Genomic DNA, 21,222 nt, shown 5'->3' with positions numbered 1-21,222 from the left:
AGTATCAGTAGTCCTTCTTTGTTCAAATAAACTGTCTGACAGAGAAATTATCAAAATAACACTCTTTTCAATAGCCCCAAATAATATAAAATATTTTGGTATAACTTTAACCAAAAAAAGTGACATATGTGTACTATGAATTTCAAGTATCTCAAGACAGAACTTGACAAATATATTAGAAGATGGAGTGATCTCCTATGCTCATGGATGGGTGAGACTAACCTAGTGAAAATGGCCACATGATCAATAGCAATCTACAGACTCAATGAAATTATCATAGACATTCCAACACAGTTCATTACTTACCTTGAAAGAACAATTCACAACTTCATATGGAAAAGCTTAAAACTTAGGATAGCTACAACATTCACAAAAAATAAAAGAACTGGAGGTATCACCACCCATGACCTCAAGCTGTACTACAGAGAAATAGTAATAAAAACTGTATGGTACTGGTATAGAAACAGACAGGATTATCAATGGAACTGAGTCAAAAATCCTGAAATAAACCCATGCACCTCTGAAAATTTGATTTTTGACAAAGAAGACAAAACCATACAATAGAACAAAGAAAGCAACTTCAGCAAATGGTGCCGGACTAACTGGATGTTTTTATGTAGAAAAAATAGATCTGTATTTATCACTACACAAAACTTAATTCCAAGTGGATCAATTGTAAAACCAGATACATTAAGTTTAAAAGAACATAAAGTGGGGGAATAGCCTTGAACACATTGGCACAGGAGACAACTTCTTGAACAGAACACCAGTAGCATAGGCTCTGACATCAACAGCTGATAAGTGGAACCTCTTGAAATTGATAATCTTCTGTAAGACAAAGAACACTGTCAATAGGACAAAATGGCAGCTTGTAGATTGAGAAGGTATCCTCACCAATACTGCATCCAACAGAGGGCTAATATACACATATATAAAGAACTCAAGAAATTAGAAACCAACAAATCAAATCCCTGACATTATTACTAATATTCTGTTAATCTTGCAGGCAGGAGCCTAGAATACTGCTCTGAAACTCTCCACCTGTCAGCAGACAGAAACAGGTACAAAGACCTACAGTCAAACATTGAATGGAACTCAGTAGCAATAGGAACTCCACAGGAAGGCCTAAAGAATTAATTCACCTGGGACCCTTTGGTGGGTATCCCAGAGACTGAACCATGAATCAAAGAGGATATATGGGCTGGACTGAGGCCTCCTTTCCTTCCTAATCTGCACATATATAGCAGATGTATACCTTGGATTTCATGCAAGTCCCCCAACAACTGGAGAAGAAGCTGTCCCTGACTTTTGCCTGACTGTTCCCCTAACTGGGCTGCATTGTCTGGCCTCAATCAAAAAGAATGTGAGTAGTTCTACAGTGACTTGATGTGCCAGGACTGATAGAGGGGAGGGAAGGGGAGTGGCTGCTACTTCTCAGAGAAGAAGGGGAGTGGGAATGAGGGGAGAAACAGGGCAAGGGAGGGAGGCTGTGAGGATTGGGGGTGGCTGTGGTCCAGATGTATTGAATAAACAAATAATTCAATGAAAAAAAAACTAGTTTATGCTAACTTTTTATTATAAGAAAAGTGATCATTTACAATATTAACAAAGACAATTTCCACAAAATTTTCCTTGGTGTTAAATCATTTTATTTACTGATAATGTCTAACATCCATGTAGCATCAAAAATACGTGATGTTTTTCTTACTTAGACTTGATTTAATTTATTTAGTAAAATTACCATGGGATGAATCCAATTTCTTGCAAATGACACAATTTCAATCTTCCTTATCGTTGAAAAAAATTCCACTGTGTCTATCAACTTCATCTTTATCCACTCTTCGGTTGCTTGATGCCTATGAAACTGAATTCCACAATTCAGTTTTTTTTAAAAAAGACTCATGTTCTTGAGAATATCTGAGACAATTGTTTCATCCATTGTAGAATCATGGTGCTACAGATAATCACATCCAGGTAAATAATGTGGATTTGGTCTTCAATAAACAATGTTTTTCTTTATTAATCATTACATTCATTTACATCTCAAATGATATACCACTTCCTGTTTTATACACAACTATTTTGATTATTTCTTGTAACTCCTCCTATATTAGAGATGGAGCCTTATTTACCTTTCTGTCCATAATGCCTCTGCATAACATGATGAGGGCCTCAAAATTGTTTCATAAATAAAAATATACATATATGATCATTTAAATAAAAGATTTCTCTATAAATGTTGAGTTGGAGTTTTGGGTGATTACTAAAATGTGGTAGAGCTGGGTCATGTGGTAGTTCTATTTCTAGTACCTGGTGAAAACTCTATACTGATTTTTATGTTGAATGAAAGAATTTACTCTACCACTAGCAGTACAAAAATAATTCCTTTTAATCCACACCTTCCTCAACATTGATGTTACTTGTTTGCTTGGTGGTTGCCATTTTGAATGGAGTGAGATGGAGCATATACACTTTTTTTCATTATTACATTTTTACCTTTAAAATGTTTCCTGTATGTTATTACTTTGTTATTTGTCAACAGTTTGAACATTTTATTAGTCTAGTTATTAATTGTTTTGTTTGGTGCCAGATATTTAGTTTTTAACTTTTTTGTATATTCTAGATCTTGATCCACCATATAACATATAACTACTAAAAATTTTTAATCTGTTAGCTATATTCTCACTCGAATTATTGCTTCTTTATATTGTAGAAAACTTTTAATTTTTTTCAAGCCGTTCTTTTATTAAATCCTGAGTTGTTGGAATCGTCTCAGTAACTCTTTGCCTATGCTTAAACTATTATCTCCATAGTTTCCTTAAGACATTCAGGTCTTCTGTCATATTCTTTGATGCAGTTGCAATTGATTTTAATACATGTGAGATTTCGGCATCCAGGTATATTCTTCACATGGGTGGTATTCAGTTTGTTTAACAGTTTGTTGAACAGAATATCCTTTCTACAATGTACATTTTGGCATAAGGTGACACTGTTTGTGGAGACAAGAATCCATGACTAGGTAAGTCTTAGGGCCATGGGGGATAAGATACTGTCATCATATTGGTAAACTGGCATATGTAAAATTCACCCACAGCTCCAGACACATCAGCAGCAGAGGATGGTCTTGTTAGACACCAAAGGGAGGAGAGGCCCTTGGTCCTGGAAAGACTTGATGCCATAGTGCAGAGGAATACCAGGACAGGGAAGCAGGGGTGGGTTGATTGGGGAAGGGAAAATAGCTTTGGGATTTTTCAGGGTAGGAGAGAAGCAGGAAAGGGGAACCATTTAAAATGTAAATAAAAAATATACCTAAATAAAAAAAACACAAACTGCCAAATATAATAAAGTTCTTTTCCAGATAGAAAAAAAATGAAAGAAAGAAACTGGAGACTAATAACTTAACAGCATATCCAAGAACTCTAGAACAACAACAAGGACAAAAAAGCAAACTCACCCAAGATGAGTACAAGGCAAGAAAGAGGCAAACTCAGGGTTGAAATCAATCAAATAGAAACAAAGAGTACAATACAAAGAATCAACAAAACCAGAAGCTGGTTCCTTGAAAAAAATCAACAAGATACATAAACCCCTAGCCAAACTAACTAAAGAGCCTAGAGGCAGTATCCAAATTAATAAAATCAGAAATAAAAGGGAGACATTACAACAGAAGTTGAGGAAATTAAAAAATCATCAGATCCTACTACAAAAATCTCTACTCAATAAAACTGGAAAATCTAGTTGAAATTGATGGTTTTCTAGACAAATGCCACATACCAAAGTTAAATCAAGAGCAAGGAAACTATTTAAACAGTCCCATATCCCATAAGGAAATAGAAGAAGTTATTAAAAACCTCCCGACCAGAAAAAGCCCAGGATCGATTTAGTGCAGAATTCTACTAGACCTTCAAAGAAGACCTGATAATAACATTCCTCAAAATATTCCATAAAATAGAAACAGAACAAACACTACCTAACTCATTCTATGAAGTCACAATTACTCTGATACCTAAACCACAAAAGGACCCAACCAAAAAAAGAGAACTTCAGACAAATCTTGCTTATGAATATTGATGCAAAAAAAATTCTTGGGAATCAAATCCAAGAACACATCAAAGCCATTATTCACCATGATCAAGTAGGCTTCATCCAAGAGATGCAAGGTTGGTTCAATATATGAAAATCCATTAAAGTTATCCACTATATAAACAAACTCAAAGAAAAAAATCACATGATCATTTCCTTAGATGCAGAAAAAGCATTTGACAAAATACAACATCCCTTCATGTTAATAGTATTGGAGAAATCAGGAATTGAAGTCCCATACCTAAACATAATAAAACCAACTTATGGCAAATGAACAGCCAATATCAAATTAAGTGGGGACATACTTGAAGCAATCCCACTAAAACCAGGGACAAGACAAGGATGCCCACTCTCTCTATAGCTATTCAATATAGTATTTGATGTGCTAGCTAGAACAATAAGACAACAAGAGATCAAAGGGATACCACAGGGATGGAAATGGAAAAGAGCCTGAGGAAAAGAAAGTCCAGCAACAGGCCCAAAGTGGGATCGAGCTCAAGGGGAGGTCCCAAGGTCTGACACTATTACTGTGCATATGGAATGCTCACAAATTGGGCTTATCGTGACTACCCTCCAAAAGACCCCATAAGCAGCTTAAAGAGTCAGATGCAGATATTTGTACTCAACCAAAGGACAGAAGCTGCTGATGCCTGTGATTGAATTAGGGAAGGGGTGAAAGACGCTGAGGAAGAAGGCAACCCTGTAGGAGGACCAGCAGTCTCAAATAATCAGAACCCCCAAGATCTCTCAAACACTGCACCACCAAAATGGCAGGATACCCCAACTGATATGAGGCCCCCAAGACATATAGAGCAGAAGACTGCTGGGTCTTTCCTGTGTTCAAACAGAAATGATACATCTAACCCTCAAGAGACTGGAGGCCCCAGGGAGTTTAGAAGTCAGGTAGGGTGGGGACTGGGAGTGGGGAAGTCTTGATAGAAACAGGGAGGTAGGGAGGAGGTATAGGAAGTGGAACAGTTGGAGGGTGGATGGGGGAAGGTGGGGTGGGAATAAAATCTGGAGTGTAAATAAAATAAAACTTTGAGAAAGTCATGTGTAAATCTACTAATATACAAACTTCTTAAAATATACTCACATATTAAAAGAGTTTAAGTTGAATTGCTCTATAAGTGGGGAAGAGTGTTCCTCTTAGATACCTCAGGCTCTGAAATAAACACCCCAAACCAGGAATGTACTACCTTTTCTTGGACTTGTTTAGTATTAATATCCAAAAAGAAACCCCACCCCAAATTACAGGCCATTGCTTCTGCTGTTGGTTATCCCCAAACTTGATGATTAGATTCTATTGCAGAAAACAGCACATAGTCAAGTCATAATGTGGAGAAAGAAAGCTGGTACCTTCCTAATAACTTATTGTCTAGAGTTATTAAGAAATAAAAATTCCATGTCTACATGTCTACATTTTTGTACCTTTATTTCTTTTTAAATCGTTGTTAATTTCATACATAAAAACAGTGGACATGACTCATGTTAATCCACTTACCATTCAACACTCTAAACTATCAATTTAAACATGGAGAGTTGAAAAGAAGAATATGATATTTCTATGTGTATTATATAAACTCATTCATAGGCACTTATTTCTGTCAGCATGATTCAAATATTGGTGAAAAACTATTCCTTTCCTCATAGTAATTTCTCTACCCTTTCATGTTATTTAAAGATATAGCAATATGTGACATTTTAAAAGTTAGTCATGTCTTATATAACAAGTTTAGAGATGAATCTGATATTATCCTGTTTTTATTGAGTTAAAAGTTTATATAAAAGTTCACAGGAAAAAGTAATAATTTATTTTACTGAGGCATGTATAAAAGGAGCTTCTGTAATGGCTTGACAGGTCAGGATATATGCACTGGTGCAATATTGGCAAAAATGTTTTGGCAGTAACCAACCAATTAAGAAGTGGATTAAGGTTTGCAACACAGAAAAAAATTAATTCCTAGCATGGTTTTGGGCCCAATGATTGAAGCTAGATGGATCATAGGTCCTAGGAATGACTGTTTCTTTTCTGTAGATATAGAATTAACCTGACTATTAATGTCTTTCTAATATACTGATAGATTACTATATTTCCCAACCATCATCAGAGATGCTCTTTTTGCCTTAACTTGAGATTAGCCTAGATATCTATAGTCAGTCAATGGGTATAGAATTAGAAACTGTGGGAATAGAATTAGAAGATTTAGTCTTCTCCAAATCATACCCTTCACCCAAGTCTCAGGAATCATCTGAAAAGTAGGGGTGGCCCCTAGCACACATACAGTAGAGGACTGCCAGGTCTGTGTTCATTCAGTGATTATGCACCTAACTCTAAAGAGAATGGAAGCCCCAGGGAGTGTAGAGGTCATGTGGGGTCAGGGGTAGAGACATCCACTTGGAGACAGGGGGAGGGGAGGAGGTATGAGATATGGAACAGTCGGAGGGTGGAGAAGGGTTGGTGGCGTGGGAAATAAAATATGGAGTGCATAAAAATAATTAATTAATAAAAAGAAAGAAAATCCATACTGATTCCCATATTTTCCTTCATTGTTATTTTTCATGGAAAATTTTAATTCAGTCTTCATTTATTAGAGATAGTATTCCTAGTTATAATAATCTGGGTCAGCAACTGTGTTCATTCACAGTGTGAAATACATCTTTATAGGCCTTCCAGGCTTTAAATGTTTCTATCAAATAAACAGTTATAATTCTCATGAAAAAAAGAAAAGAAAAGAAGGGGTGGAAAAATTGTAAGAGTCAGAGATCATAGATGACTACAGTAAAACAATGTTTTCAGTACGTCCTCAAAGAACTCACAGTGGTAACAAAAGTATGCAAAAGAGCTGAGTAAAATCCAGCCTGAAAACATTAATATTGAAGAAAGGATATGGTCATGAATTCAACCTCTAGCTGAAAACTATTGGCAGTTGATGGATGCTTTGAGACACAGGGTCAGTTTCAAGGATGCAGCACCTGAGAAGCTACCTACTCTCATGAATATGACCTACATGTAGGTGTGTATACAAGAAGTTCTGAGTGAACTCAGAGGTAAAAAGTAGAAAAGAACAAATGAATTTCAGGGAAAATAGTAGTAGAAAAATGGCAAACCAGTTTGAGGGAAAGACATCAGGGATGAACTTCATCAAAACACATTGTATAAGTGTATAAAATTCACAAACAATAAAAGAATAAAATTGTATACCTCTAATAAGCCAGAATGATTACTACTGAACTAATTTGTAAGTTGCATAGCAACAAAGCCTGATCTCTTGGGAAAATACTTGGCAAACATAAGCCTTTCAATATTTAATGAGGTCCCTAAGATAAAAAATTCTTAAAAGCCTCCTAGATCATTGCCAGATAGCTCTTATGACATCAGTAGCTGCTATTTACCAACTTCTGTGATAGAGAAGTCATTCTGGTAAATGTCTACAGCAGATATCATGATTCAGAACTCAAGTCTTCTTAGAATCTGGAGGAGTGAGGGCTCTAGATCCCCCAGTTCAAATTTAGTTCTCATACCACCAAAAAGCCAAACCTAGTAACAACAGAAAAGAATTTTTTCTCTGGACTCTACACCTTTACTGCTCATCCATGCCATTTTTACTGATCCTTCTATGAGAGTACAGAAGAGTCAGTAAGGTCACTTGTGCTGTCCTCATGTATCAAGGTAAGTGTTGAATTGGATGCATGACCCAGTGATTCTTTGTTGTGCCTTGTCTCTTCTCTTTTTTTGTTTACCATGACCTTTAAGTAGAAGCTGGATTGTCAAGGTAGAAGTAGAAATGAGTTGCTACAGAGGCAATAATGGTCATTGCTTCCCTGAGTATTATTCCCTAAAAATTGCCTCTCATATATTTATACTTATTTCTGCACATTAACATCCATGAAATGTGGAAAGCAAAGGGACAGAGAAGTGTGATCTTGAAGATATCATATTCTGGATCTTAGTCTTTCTTTAATGTTGTAGGTTGAAGAGGGCTGAGTTCATGTTACAATTTTTACTGTTCTCACAGATATAATCTAAAGAAGAATGACTTTAGGAAATGACTCTTCAGTGAAGGAATTTATCCTGCTGGGCCTGACACAGAAGCCAGAGCTCCAGCTGCCTCTCTTTTTCCTCTTCCTGGGAATCTATGTGGTCTCCATGGTGGGGAACCTGGGCTTGATTGTTCTGATTGTTTTGAATCCTCACCTGCACACCCCTATGTACTACTTTCTCTTCAACCTTTCCTTCACAGATCTCTGCTACTCCTCTGTCATAACCCCCAGAATGCTGGTGGGTTTTGTGAAGCAGAACATCATCTCTCATGCTGAGTGCATGACTCAGCTTTTTTTCTTTGCCTTCTTTGTTATTGATGAATGCTACATTTTGACAGCAATGGCCTATGACAGATATGCTGCTATTTGTAAGCCCTTGCTTTATCAGGTCATCATGTCCCATCAGGTGTGCCACTTGATGATGGTGGGGGTGTATGTGATGGGGTTTGTGGGTGCCATGGCCCATACTGGTAGTGTTCTAAGCATGACCTTCTGTGATGACATCATCAATCACTACATGTGTGATGTACCACCTCTCCGGAAGCTCTCCTGCACAAGCACCTCCAGCAATGAGCTGGTGGTTTTCATTTTTGTGGGTGTCAATGTAATAGTACCTACAATGGCTCTCTTTGTTTCTTATACCTTGATCCTTTCCAACATCCTCAGCATCCATTCTGCAGAGGGTAGGTCAAAAGCCTTCAGTACCTGTGGCTCCCATGTAGCAGCTGTTTCTTTTTTCTTTGGATCTGTACCCTTCATGTATTTTAAACCTTCCAAAGCATCTCTAGATGAAGAGAAAGTCTCTACCATTTTTTATACCATTGTGGGCCCAATGCTGAATCCTTTCATCTACAGTATAAGGAATAAGGATGTCCATATCACACTGAGAAAAACTTTGAAGAAAAATTTTTTGCTTAAGTAGAATCTGTACTTGTTATGGAAGTAAATGTTAAGAAATATGATATATACAACTAGTGAAAAGATTGGAGAAGTAATTCATTGTTAGAACATTTGGCTATGCTCCTGTGGCTCTGAATTTTACCCAGAGTTTTGTAAACCAATAATATTAGGAATTTAAAAAGAGACAAATATTTCAAAATAATATATTGAGAATAGTGTAGAATCAAAATTATTTGAAACCAAATTAATTTTTCAGGTATTTCAGAAGTGAAGACAGTGAAGGTGATTAACCAATTATGCTTTTTAGGGTATAAAGAATAGTTTACTGTAATTTTCCAAAATCATATTTATCTTTTTCAGCATTGAAAACTGACCAAACATATTCATGTATCTATCACCAGTACGGTACTCTCAATCCTTAGAAATGACAAAGATTTATCTAAAAAACACTGAATGATATTGTACTTAGAAGTGTAAAAGTCAATAATTTGTTGCATGTACATATTTATTTTATTATTTTTTAGTTTGTGTATGGTGGGATCACATCCTGACACTTGTTCATGCTTTGCAAGTGTCTGACCACATGGCTACATGTTAATTACTACAGCTATTAGTTGCATTTACAAGTTTCATGTGGCAATGTTGGAGATAGTGTCACGGCTGGGTATATGAATGAAGGTGGCCCCTAAATGTTTGTTTTTGTATGGTATTCACTGACTTCATGAACTGTCTGCCTTTGTAAGCTTTTGTTTGATAAACATGTTTTGTTTTTGTCTTTTTCTCTGTTGTGCTCATAAGTTTGTTGCAGTATTGAGTAGTATGTGTTCTGTGTTGCTTATTGTTCTTGAGAAAATTAAAACAATGGGTCAAAGTCTTCGATTCATCAAACATGGATAATATGTGTTCAGTGTTGGTTGATTTCACTTTTACTCTGTGTTTTTGTGATCTCATTGATTTTTTTTTCAGGTAAAGGCAGACATGGGAAGCTGAATCTTGATGATACTCTCTCTCTCAGAGCTTTCTGTTCTCTCAGCTTTATGCACCTCTGTTTGTTGTACACTACTGTAGCTGCCCTACCTGGGTCTTTTATCTCCCAGGTTTCCCTTTTCTCTACTATCTCTGTATCTTGCCACTGGTCACTGGATTCAATCTTGAAGCAATTCAAGTGATGTTTAGGTCTGGATAATATTAAAATGTTATTTTATGCTGTTTTTCTTTATTAAAAAGCTGGCTCTGGAGTTTGTATATAGCTTCTTCCACTCCCACCCAGTTTCAAGCATGTTTGTTTAAAAGTTTCTTCCAAAATCATGTTTTGTGTCAGGTGGACCACTTGACTTTCTAACAAGGAGAGAAAAGTGAAACGGCACAGGAGAAGACACTGTGTGATTTACTACAGCTAATACATATTCCATTCCCAATGGGGATTGTTGGTACTCCTCACAGTTTTTGGTTTCATTTACCTCTCTAAGACTTTTCCTGAATTATCAAATTTATCTCAAGATTTTTTAAGACTATTGTTCAAATTATTTTTAAGTTCATTAACTTAAAAATAGTATAACTAAAATTATATTGAGGAATAAAATTATTCCTCAATATAACTAAAATTATCTAAAATTTTGTAAAATCTGTAACAAAATTTCATTTAAACTTATAACAAAAGGGTTTCATAATTGAAAATTTACTCACAGGTATTTTCCATTTACTACAACATAGTCCATATATAACTTAAATTTACATTCAGTTCCAAACAAAATAACAAACATCCCAAATAACAGCTATGTAAGTTCAACACCATCTTAAGGTATGATATAAACCAACTAAGGAGGCAACAAGCAGTCTGAAACAAAGATTTTCAAAATAGGATAGGTTTTTGTCCTTAAACCAAAAATAAAAGATATAGACAAAAATCCTAAAAGCGGAGTTTATGGAAAATGGGATTTTAAAACAATGCAAATTTAATAAGATATTGAAATGCACATGTATGTATTTATTTACAAATTTTGAAAATAAAAATGAAATGCCTGGTGGTAGTGGCGCACGCCTTAAATTCCAGCACTTGGGAGGCTGAGGCAGGCAAATTTCTGAGTTCAAGGCCAGCCTGGTCTACAAAGTGAGTTCAAGGACATCCAGGGCTACACAGAGAAACCCTGTCTCGAAAAAACAAAACAAAAATACATAAATAAATAAAAAATTTTAAAAAATTAAATGCTTTACAAGTGGGAATACACATGTAAGTATCTCTTTACCATAGCAATGTTACTATAATACCTGAGCAACCAGTAACATTTGGGAAACAGCATTAAAGAGACTATGATAATCAAAGATGTAAATAAAAGGCTTTAATAATTGTATTCCTCAAATATAGGAATATAAATGCAGGTTTATTTGCTATGTTTTATAACCTTTTGCTCTATTTTTTAAAATGGCTAAATAACATGTCTTCTGGGTGTTATTGTAACAGAATAGGGTCATTGATGAAAGCAAAATATTTGTCTTTGAAGATCCTCAAAATTCAATGGGTCAAAAATTTCTCTAGTTTGATATATGCAGAGATTCCGCTAGCTATTTTACAAATTCTATTTTTCACTTTTAATAGAGAGCTATGACTAAATACTTACCTAAGTTAATAGAATACACTTGCTCAGAACCCAGAGTAGCAGGCCTTATAAATCTATTTTGAAAGGGTCAAGGCAGAATCTACTCCTAGAAGAAAAACCAAGTAGGAAAGAAGATGAGGAAGGCTGTCACATGGATGTAAACAGCCCAAGTTTCCTCCTGGCTTAGGGATACTTGCCTCTGGCCAGGTTTTTGATGCCTACCTGACAGTCACTGGCAGGGACTGACCTTGTTGGGTTTTTTTGATAGAAAAATACAAGCTGGAGGCATCCGGGGATATGAGTGAATGCGAATCGATCCATTCTTATCTCCTTGTACTAAGCTCAAGTTCAAATGGATCAAGGACCTACACATAAAACCAGACACACTGAAACTAATAGAAAAGAAACTGGGGAAGAGCATTTAGCACATGGGCACAGGAGAAATTTTCCTGAACAGAACACCAATAGCTTAAGATCAAGAATTGACAAATGGGACCTCATAAAATTACTAAGTTTCTGTAAGGCAAAGGACACTGTCAAAAGGACAAAACGGCAACCAGCAAATTGGGAAAAGATCTTCACCAACCCTCCATATTACAGAGGGCTAATATCCAAAATATACAAAGAACTCAAGAAGTTAGACTCCAGAGAGTCAAATAACCCTATTAAAAAATGGGATACAGAGCTAAACAAAGAAGTTTCACCTGAAGAATTTCGAATGGCTAAGAAGCACCTTAAGAAATGGTCAACATCATTAGTCATTAGGGAAATGCAAATCAAAGCAACCCTGAGATTTCACCTCACACCAGTCAGAATGGCTAAGATTAAAAACTCAGGAGACAGCAGGTATTGGTGAGGATGTAAAGAAAGAGTAACACTCCTCCACTGCTGGTGAGATTGCAAGATGGTACAACCACTCTGGAAATCGGTCTAGTGATTCCTCAGAAAACTGGGCATGACACTTCTGGAGGACCCTGCTATATCACTCCTGGGCATATACCCAGATGCTTCCCTGGCATGCAATAAGGACAGATGCTCAACTATGTTCATAGCAGCCTTATTTATAACAGCCAGAAGCTGGAAAGAACCCAGATGTCCCTCAATGGAGGAATGGATACAAAAAATGTGTTATATTTACACAATGGAATACTACTCAGCAATTAAAAACAATGAATTAATGAAATTCTTAGGCAAATGGTTGGAACTGGAAAATATCATCCTAAGTGAGGTACCCCATTCACAAAAGAACACACATGGAATGCAGTCACTGATAAGTGGATATTAGCCCAGAAGCTCTCAATACCTATGACAAAATTGACATATCAAATTATTCCCAAGAAGAAGGAAGGAGAGGGCCCAGGTCCTGAAAGGTTTGATGCAGCAATGTTGGGGATTACCTGTACAGAGAAGTAGGAGGGGTTTATTAGGAAATGGGTGGAGGTAAGAGGGCTTATGGAACTTATGGGGAGGGGGGAACCGGGAAAGGGCAAATAATTTGGAATGTAAACAAAGAATATAGAAAATAAAATAAAATAACAAAAAGAAAAGAGAAGAATACACACTGGCCATAGTAATGGGGGCCTGGGTTATCCAGCCCTGTCATTTGAGGAGGAGGCTTGGAAATGCAGTGTGAAGCCTTCTATTCCCTTTCCTTTCACCACCTGAGGCAGTTGGAAGAGCTGGCCTGAAGGTCACAGGAGCAGGAGAGGTGGTCCTTCCCTTCACTGGCTATAGTATTTGGGAGAGCAGGCTCTCTACTTGGTCAACAAAGTGGAACTAGCCCTGATAGCAAAGGCAAAGTTGAGTCAACCCTGAGTGTGTGAGAGCAGAAGGGCTGACTCAATCCATTGCCAGCTATAGCACTTGGAAAAGTGGGCCCAGTGGCTGGACTGGGCAGAATAGTGGAGCTGGCTCTGGAGGTTTGGATGCAGGTAAAATGTCCCCAAGGGTATGAGAACAAGAGAGCTGACCCTGTCTCTTGCTGTGGATAGCCTTGGGAGAATTAGCTGGAGCAGTGCTGGAGAGTTCCTCTTGGTGGTACTGATGTGGAACAAGCAGTAGTCTGACACGCTCAGCTGCCACCCATGCACAGATCCAAAAGTTCAAGTTGGCCAACCCTCAAATCTACATCATCTGTTAACTCTTGGAACATATGGAAAGACTAGTTCTACTGATCCATAGCAGCAGGATCTCCATGACACAGAGCAACCAAAGAATAATAAAGAGGAGGCCCAGTGAGGATCCAATATTGATGACAGAATAGAAGCCAGACTCATTGCAATGAACATTTTCAAGTGAAGGTATGTAGACAGAGAGATATACTGTAGGGCACATTGTGATGCACTACAGCCTCCATAATAAGCCTTCTAGGTTTGTGTGATCCTGTAGGAATGAACCACTTTTAATACTTCTGGCTGGAGTACAGACACACCCTTAATGCATATCTTTAATCTGAAACAATGAAAGTAAAGTTAGTTTGTAGAAGGAAGCAGTCATGTTTGAAAGTGATGTCTAATTGAATAGAGGACAAAGTGATGAATCAGGAAGATTTGGCAGGAGTCAGAGATAGGATATTCCCAACTCTCACTTGAAAAGGAGAGAGAGAGAGAGAGAGAGAGAGAGAGAGAGAGAGAGAGAGAGAGAGAGAGAGAGAGAGAGAGAGAGAGAGAGAGAGAGAGGAGGGAGAGACAGAAGAAGAAGAAGAAGAAAAAGAAGAAGAAAGGAAAAAGGAGGAGGAAGAGGAGAAGGAGGAGGAGGAGGAAGAAGAAGAAGTAGAAGAAGGAGGAGGAGGAAGGAGGAGGAGGAAGAGGAGAGGAGAGGAGAGGATTGCAAGGATTGCAATTTTATCAGGACAGTTTTACAGAGATAGGTTGCTATGAGAACAAGCTAGACAGAGGAAGAGAGAATGAGACAGAGAATGAAAATGAGTCAGAAGATTAGAACACATTGCCAAAGTAGTATGGGACCAAGCAGAACAGTTCAGGTAGGAGCCTGCAGAAGTAAGACTGAGTCAGTAAGCCTGGGAGATTAGGTCATAAGGAGGCTAGAAGCTTCCATGCTTAGACTAGGGATGGTTAAAACAGTGAAAAAAATGCTCTGGGCTCAGCCCAAGCCATGCATGCACAGAGCTTGGCTACAGTTTTCATCTCACCCCTTCATCTGAGGAAATAAAAGGTAATTTTACACTACATTTATGATTTGATGTTTTATTTTGATACTAAAAGGCCTTCAATTCAATAATTGTGATTTTTGTAAGGCTCCAACATAACAGAAATAGGAGTGTGAAATCTAATCTACTAATTCACTAATTTGTTAATAATACAATAAGTTAATATTTATTTACCTTAAAAGGGATAAAGTTTTTTAATGTTATCAAAACCAGGCTTATGATTATGCTAAATAAAAGTATAATGTATTATATAAGGGCAATATTAATTAGGCTTCTGTATAAATGTTAAGCCTACGACAGGTAGCTTAAAACAAAGTTTATTTAAAGTAAAGCAAAGTGAATAAATATCCCTCAAAATTCTTCAGATATCTAATCAATAATATGACATATAAAATTGTTTAATAAAAACGGCTTCCTGTGATAGACAAAATGTTCCAATCTTAATGTGTTTCATAATAAAGTTTGGATTGAAAAAAGAAAAAGTAAAGGAAAAGCTCTGAAGGAATTACAACTTATGAGGTCTGAGATATGAAAGCTTATATAAATTATGAGGGTCTAAGAAAATAACTTAAGGTATGTAAATGCAAGATGTAAAACTCTGAGGAAATAATTAAGAATAAAAATAAATAAAGCAAATATCATATGTGATTGTAAGATTCAGAATTTTAACATTTTGATCCATGGAGTTCTAATAAGCAGTTAGTCTGTCTTGGTAAAACACAGACTACTATTTAAATTTCCTTTGATTATATTCTAAATATAGAATTAAAAGTACTCTCATTATGCTAAAATATATATCTGTCTAAACTCTATTTATCTATTCAAGCATAAGGAAAGAGAAAATGATGTTCCTGTTTTTAACTCCAAATAACTTGTTTTTGAGTCCTCAAGCTTCTACTATGACACACAGATGTGAGTCTATTCCAACAGTTTACTGATAAGTTTTTTTAACTTAAAAGAATTCATGTAAGCTACAGGGATTCACAACTTGGGTCCACTTGTAACAGGTCCAACATACTCCGGATAAGCACTCTTATCATATAAATCAATAGCCTAAGCTGTCTATTTATTGTGTACTCCTGAGAAGGAAGTTGCAAAAGTAAAATTTCCCTTTAAGTTCCTTAACTTTTACTTTTGTTCCTAGTTTATAGCTGTCTTGGTAGACTTCCATTCAACTGATCGACACCATCCAGAAACCAGCTGTGGACTCCAAACTGCTTCAAGCTGATTTATACCATGCCCAGTCCCAGGAAGATTACAAAACTGGAGAGCCCTGGACTCCCTGAAAGCTGATGTTAATCAGTACAATGGGATTGTTCCTCAGCTCTTCAGCTGGGTCACCAAACCAGATGCCTTTGATGAATGTCCATTGCCTTAATCCTGTCCGTACCTTTGACTAACATTCTAGCTTTCCTATGCCCTAAAAATGATATCCCAATTTCAGCTGAGAAACAGTAACAGAATAGAGTTAAAAAAAAAAAAAAAAAAAAAAAAAAAAAGGATGGATTGGCAGGTCAAAGGTTTCCTTCCACTAGAGGGAGTCTCCCTTGCAAAGGAAACAAATAGCTACATATATTGACTATTGACATATCAAGATTTATTGTAGTTTCTAGGCTCATTCCTTATCAAGAATTTACACATTAAAACAAAACAGACTAAAATCTGTCAACAGGTTTATTTATTAGGTGAAGTAATTCTACAATATGGTATGCAGAATAAGGAGGTTATTTTATGGCTTTAAGAGAAAATTGTTTCTATACAAAGCCCCCAGGAATCATTAGAGATGATTTGGCAGTACTAAAAACTAAACCAACCAAACAAAATAAAACAAAATAAATAACAACCAAACTCCCTGCCCCAACTCTTCAAAAATAAAAACAAGGAGAAATAAAAGAAACCCAACAAACAAAAGAAAGCAAACAAACAAAGAACAACAACAGCAGTACAAACAATCACAAAACCACCATAGGCAGAGGAAAGACTCAAAACGAGGCAAGGAGTTGGTTACCATTCTTATCTTCAGATCCCTTCTTATTAATATATGTGCTATCTGCTATTGTAGGACCCCTAGCGCTTCTGCTCAAAATGATTATTGTTGACCATTGAGTCATTAATGCCTTAACTAGATGTATAAATTCCCATATGGGTTCCATTAATATTATGATTATTAAATTCCCATATTAACAGGTACCTACTGCAGAGTCAAGAATTTGATTCAGGATACAACTAATAGAGAATGTAATGGCTAACATTCTCTTTTAATTTTAAATTACTGTGATTACAAGATCTATTGAACAAAACTTCCTCTAGCCTGAAATCCCCACTGGACCAAGGACACATGGAATGTTAAAGAATGTTAAAAGCTATTCTGCTCTTGTGTAATTTAAGGAAACTAATGCTCAAATGGTCAGATAATGGTCAAAATGTGAACTACTGCTTCTGCTTCTGTAAACAAAGCTTGCTTGCTAAAGACAACCACGGCATCTGCAAGACTTGTGTTTGCTAAAGGCTGTGGTTGCATTTATGCAAATCTATATGCATATCCACGAACAGAATGTAAACCCCTGATTATAGGATGTATGTGTAGACATAAGTGGAATGTGTCCTTATGTTTACTGTCTTTATTAACGTCTCTCTTACGTGGCTTGGCACTACGTCATGGGAATCCCGAGTCACAGCTGTAACCATGTGCTGACCAGTGTCTGAATAAAAGCTTATTTGCTAAAGATAAATTAATTTTTGATCAATCTGGTGAATATTTAAGTGACCCCAGATTCACAAAACCTTATTCTTGCTGTGGGAATTTTGCTACCTATTGAGGTACTGTGTGCACTGTTTTAAGGACATTTTTTTTCTTTTTTTTTTTATTCGATATATTTTATTTACATTTCAAATGATTTCCCCTTTTGTGGTTCCCCACTCCCCGAAAGTCCCATAAGCCCCCTTCCCTCCCCTTGTTCTCCCACCCACCCCTTCCCACTTCCCTGTTCCATCTCTGTCAAAGTTTTTCAGATCCCACAATTATGACAAGGGATCAGCAAACTGATATCATAAATAAAATTGTTACTATTGTCTCTGACATGAGAATTTTATTTGTGTTTTTTTAGTGTTACATTATTCTTGAATATTGGATACTATAGTAATAATGTCTAGCCCATTTCCATTGTCACATGGATAGTCTTCTTTTTTAAAATTAATAATTAAAATATTTTGGGGTTTAAAATGATAAAAGGGTCACTTATATCATTCCCCTTGTTTAGGTTCAGAGACATTCACACATTAGAAACCAGAAAGATTATAAGAGCCTGAGGTGATAGTGAATAACTTCAAGCAAATAGACACTAAAGCCTTTTTGAGAAGTTGTGTGGAAACCTCATGTAGAACTTTTGTTATACTATAAAAGGAATTACCATATAATGGTGAAGAAAATACTTGAACTAGGTATCTAATGTTACTAACTAAAACCTCCAGCGCCAGAAATAGGTTATATCTTATTAACTTGTTGAGCAAAATGTTCCCATAGACTGACTCATCTGAAACATCATGGGCTATTGCCAAGGGTACTGTAGGTTTCACTTGACATTCTGACAGTAAGGTCGTATTTCTGACACCAGTTAAGGCCTTTGAAAATGGAGATATTCAGCAAGCACTCGGATAGAAACTGTACTTTTACTATCATTCACTGTGCCAGTAGGCATCTTGCTTGCTACTGGAGGTAAGAGATGAAGAAAAATGATAATCAAAGCAAAACTAACCTACAAAAGATTCTTAACATGGTAAAGTAATATATTTTAATGAAGCACCAAGTCCTGGTTATTGTGGGACCTCAAGGAATAGTGGTCCTGTGGGGAGCATTTTAAGTTTGCCCTAAGGTATTTTAGATCCCTTAGTAATTTTAGAATCAGGAATAATTGAGAATCATTTTAGCAGCTGTTGTATTTCTTTTTATCTTAAATAGAAAAATCTACATTTGGAAGATTTCAATTATTCTTCTTTCTGCCAATTTATTTATTTAAAAAATAATCTTCACCATTCCTATTTTTTTATTTTTTAATAAATTTTATTTCTGAAAAACTGAAGATTTTCATATAACATGTTTCATAAAATTGATGATCACATAAGATAATAGATAGTATAAAATTTTTTGGAAGAAACTCAGAATAATAGGCATACGAAAGCATGCAGAATACAATTGCAAAAGGAAGTGGCTACATTTTTAGATAATAATGAACATTACATCTAACTTGTATGTGATAAAATTGTGAATTGTAATGGACAGTTCATAATATTGAAGTTTTTTGGAAAAAATTCAGATAAAATTATAGGCATATAAATAGATTTACGATATAATTTTTGATGCATTTTTCTACTCCAAACTTGAACTTTCACATCCAGTTGTTTAAGTGTATGAAAAATTTGAGGAAAATTTCACTCTTAATCTTCTGCTTGTAGAAATCCTTCAATTTTTTTCAGCTCTTTGGATAATGTCTTGGAAGGTTTTGTTGCTCCTGTTTCCTTGTTACCATGTAATGAGAAATCTTCCTGAATACTCTCTTTTAATGTCTCCTTTATATATTTTGTTTACCAGAAGTTCTCATAGCATTGCACTCAGCTCATATGCCTTCCTTTGCGTTTCTTTGTTCCTTCTGCTTTCATCTTGCTTCCCTATCCTTTTCTTCTCGCTGCATTTCTCCCACATTCTCTTCCCACTCACTGTTGTAATTCCCTCTGAAACTCATGCTAATTCCCTCTCTGTAGGGCTAGTCATATTTTATCATACCCTTATCATATTAATCTTTGTAAGTAATGAAGTTGTTTAAATTTTCTTGTCACAAGAAAAAAATGTATAGCTCCCTATGGCATCCAAAAAGTTTTTAAAAAAGATTTTTGGCATTTCAGAGCTTTTTACATATAATTCAGGGTTACAAATGTTCCTCTGAACTGAGTTTATGTTCCAGGTGTGAGAGTAAAGAGTTTGGATATTCTCAGCATTTTCAGAAAATCAGGGTAACACTCAGGGATAAAAAATACAGGTTTCTTTCTTTTTTCCTTTCTACTTTCTTCTTTCCTTTCTCCTTCCTTCCTTCCTTCCTTCCTTCCTTCCTTCCTTCCTTCCTTCCTTCCTTCCTTCCTTCCTTCCTTCCTTCCTTCCTTCCTTCCTGCCTGCCTTCCTGTCTGTCTGTCTGTCTGTGGTTTTTGTCCACATTCATATTTATATATAAAAGCATTAGCACTTTATGTATCTTTGTCTGTGGAGAAATATTCTCTTGTTGTGTCCAGTAAATATTCATAGAGGGCTGGGAAATGACACTCATTTTTTAATTCTACACATATTTATAGAGGACCCCACACATGTCAATATTTTATTGGATATTTTATTTATTTACATTTCAAATGGTATCTCCCTTCCCAGTTTCCCCTCTGCAAACCCCCTACCACATCCTGTCCCTGCTGCTTCTGGGAGGGTGGTCCCCTACCTACATACCCACTCATACCTCACTGTCCTAGCATTCTACTGTTCTGGGGCATCTACTGGGGCATTCTACTGTTCACAGGACCACGGGCCTCCCTCTCCTCTCATTGATGCCAGATAAGGCAATCCTGTGCTACATATGCAGCTGGCGCTGTGAGTCCCTTCTTGTGTACTCTTTGGTTGGTGGTTTAGTCCATTGGAGTTCTGAGGTGTCTGGTTGTTTGATATTGTAGTTCTTCCTATGGAGTTGCAAACCTTCAGCTCCTTCAGTCCTTCCCGTAACTCCTCCATTGGGGTCCCTGTGCTCAGTCCAATGGTTGGCTTTGACCATCTCTATCTGTATTGTTCAGGCTCTTGCAGAGCCTCTCAGGATCAGCAACATCAGGCTGCTGTCAGCAAGCAATTCTTGTCAGCAATAGTGTCTGGGTTTGGTGTCTGCATATAGGATGGATCCCCACGTGAGTCAGTCTCTGGTTGGCCTTTCCTTCAGTCTCTACTCCAATCTTTGTCCCTGTCTTTCCTTTAGACAGCAGCAATTCTGGCTTAATATTTTTGAGATGCGTGGCTGGCCCCATCCTGCAACTGGGGTCTCTTAACCTCTAGATATGATCTCCCCGTTGTTGAGTTTTTTCTGCCTATGTATTCCCCAATGGTTCCTCGGAGCCTCTTTCCTGGAATCTGGGACTTTCTGATGGTTACCCCATTTCCCCTCCCCCACTTCTACATACCTCTGCTCAATTTTCAGACCCTCTGTACATCTCCCCGATCTCTTCCCACACTTGATCCTGTCCTCCTTTTCCCTCTCTCTTCCTCCCAAGTCCTTCCCATCCTCTACCTCCCATGATTATTTGGTTCCCCCTTCTGAGTGGTCTTTCTTCTTCTTGAGCTTCATATGGTCTGTGAGTTGTATTGGGCAATTCTGCACTTTTTGCCAAATCTCCATTTATCAGTGAGTA

At 36.8% G+C, this 21,222-nt stretch overlaps 1 protein-coding gene across 1 annotated transcript; it reads left to right on the top strand.

Annotated features, from left to right (window-relative positions):
- Nucleotides 1-8,110: 8,110 nt before the first annotated feature.
- On the top strand, nt 8,111-9,049 carry LOC127690081 (olfactory receptor 145-like). The gene has a single exon (XM_052189638.1). It carries the CDS (start codon nt 8,120-8,122, stop codon nt 9,047-9,049), a length of 930 nt encoding a protein of 309 aa, XP_052045598.1. The 5' UTR covers nt 8,111-8,119.
- Nucleotides 9,050-21,222: the final 12,173 nt, after the last annotated feature.

The sequence above is a fragment of the Apodemus sylvaticus genome, chromosome 7 (assembly GCF_947179515.1).
Source record: "Apodemus sylvaticus chromosome 7, mApoSyl1.1, whole genome shotgun sequence".
NCBI lineage: Eukaryota > Metazoa > Chordata > Mammalia > Rodentia > Muridae > Apodemus > Apodemus sylvaticus.
The sequence above is the reverse complement of the archived record's forward strand: the minus strand, read 5'-3'. Positions and strand labels throughout refer to the sequence as shown.

What these genes read in the sequence shown, in the direction of transcription:
- LOC127690081 (XM_052189638.1), top strand. Translation starts at nt 8,120, where the DNA reads ATGACTTTAGGAAATGACTCTTCAGTGAAGGAATTTATCCTGCTGGGC.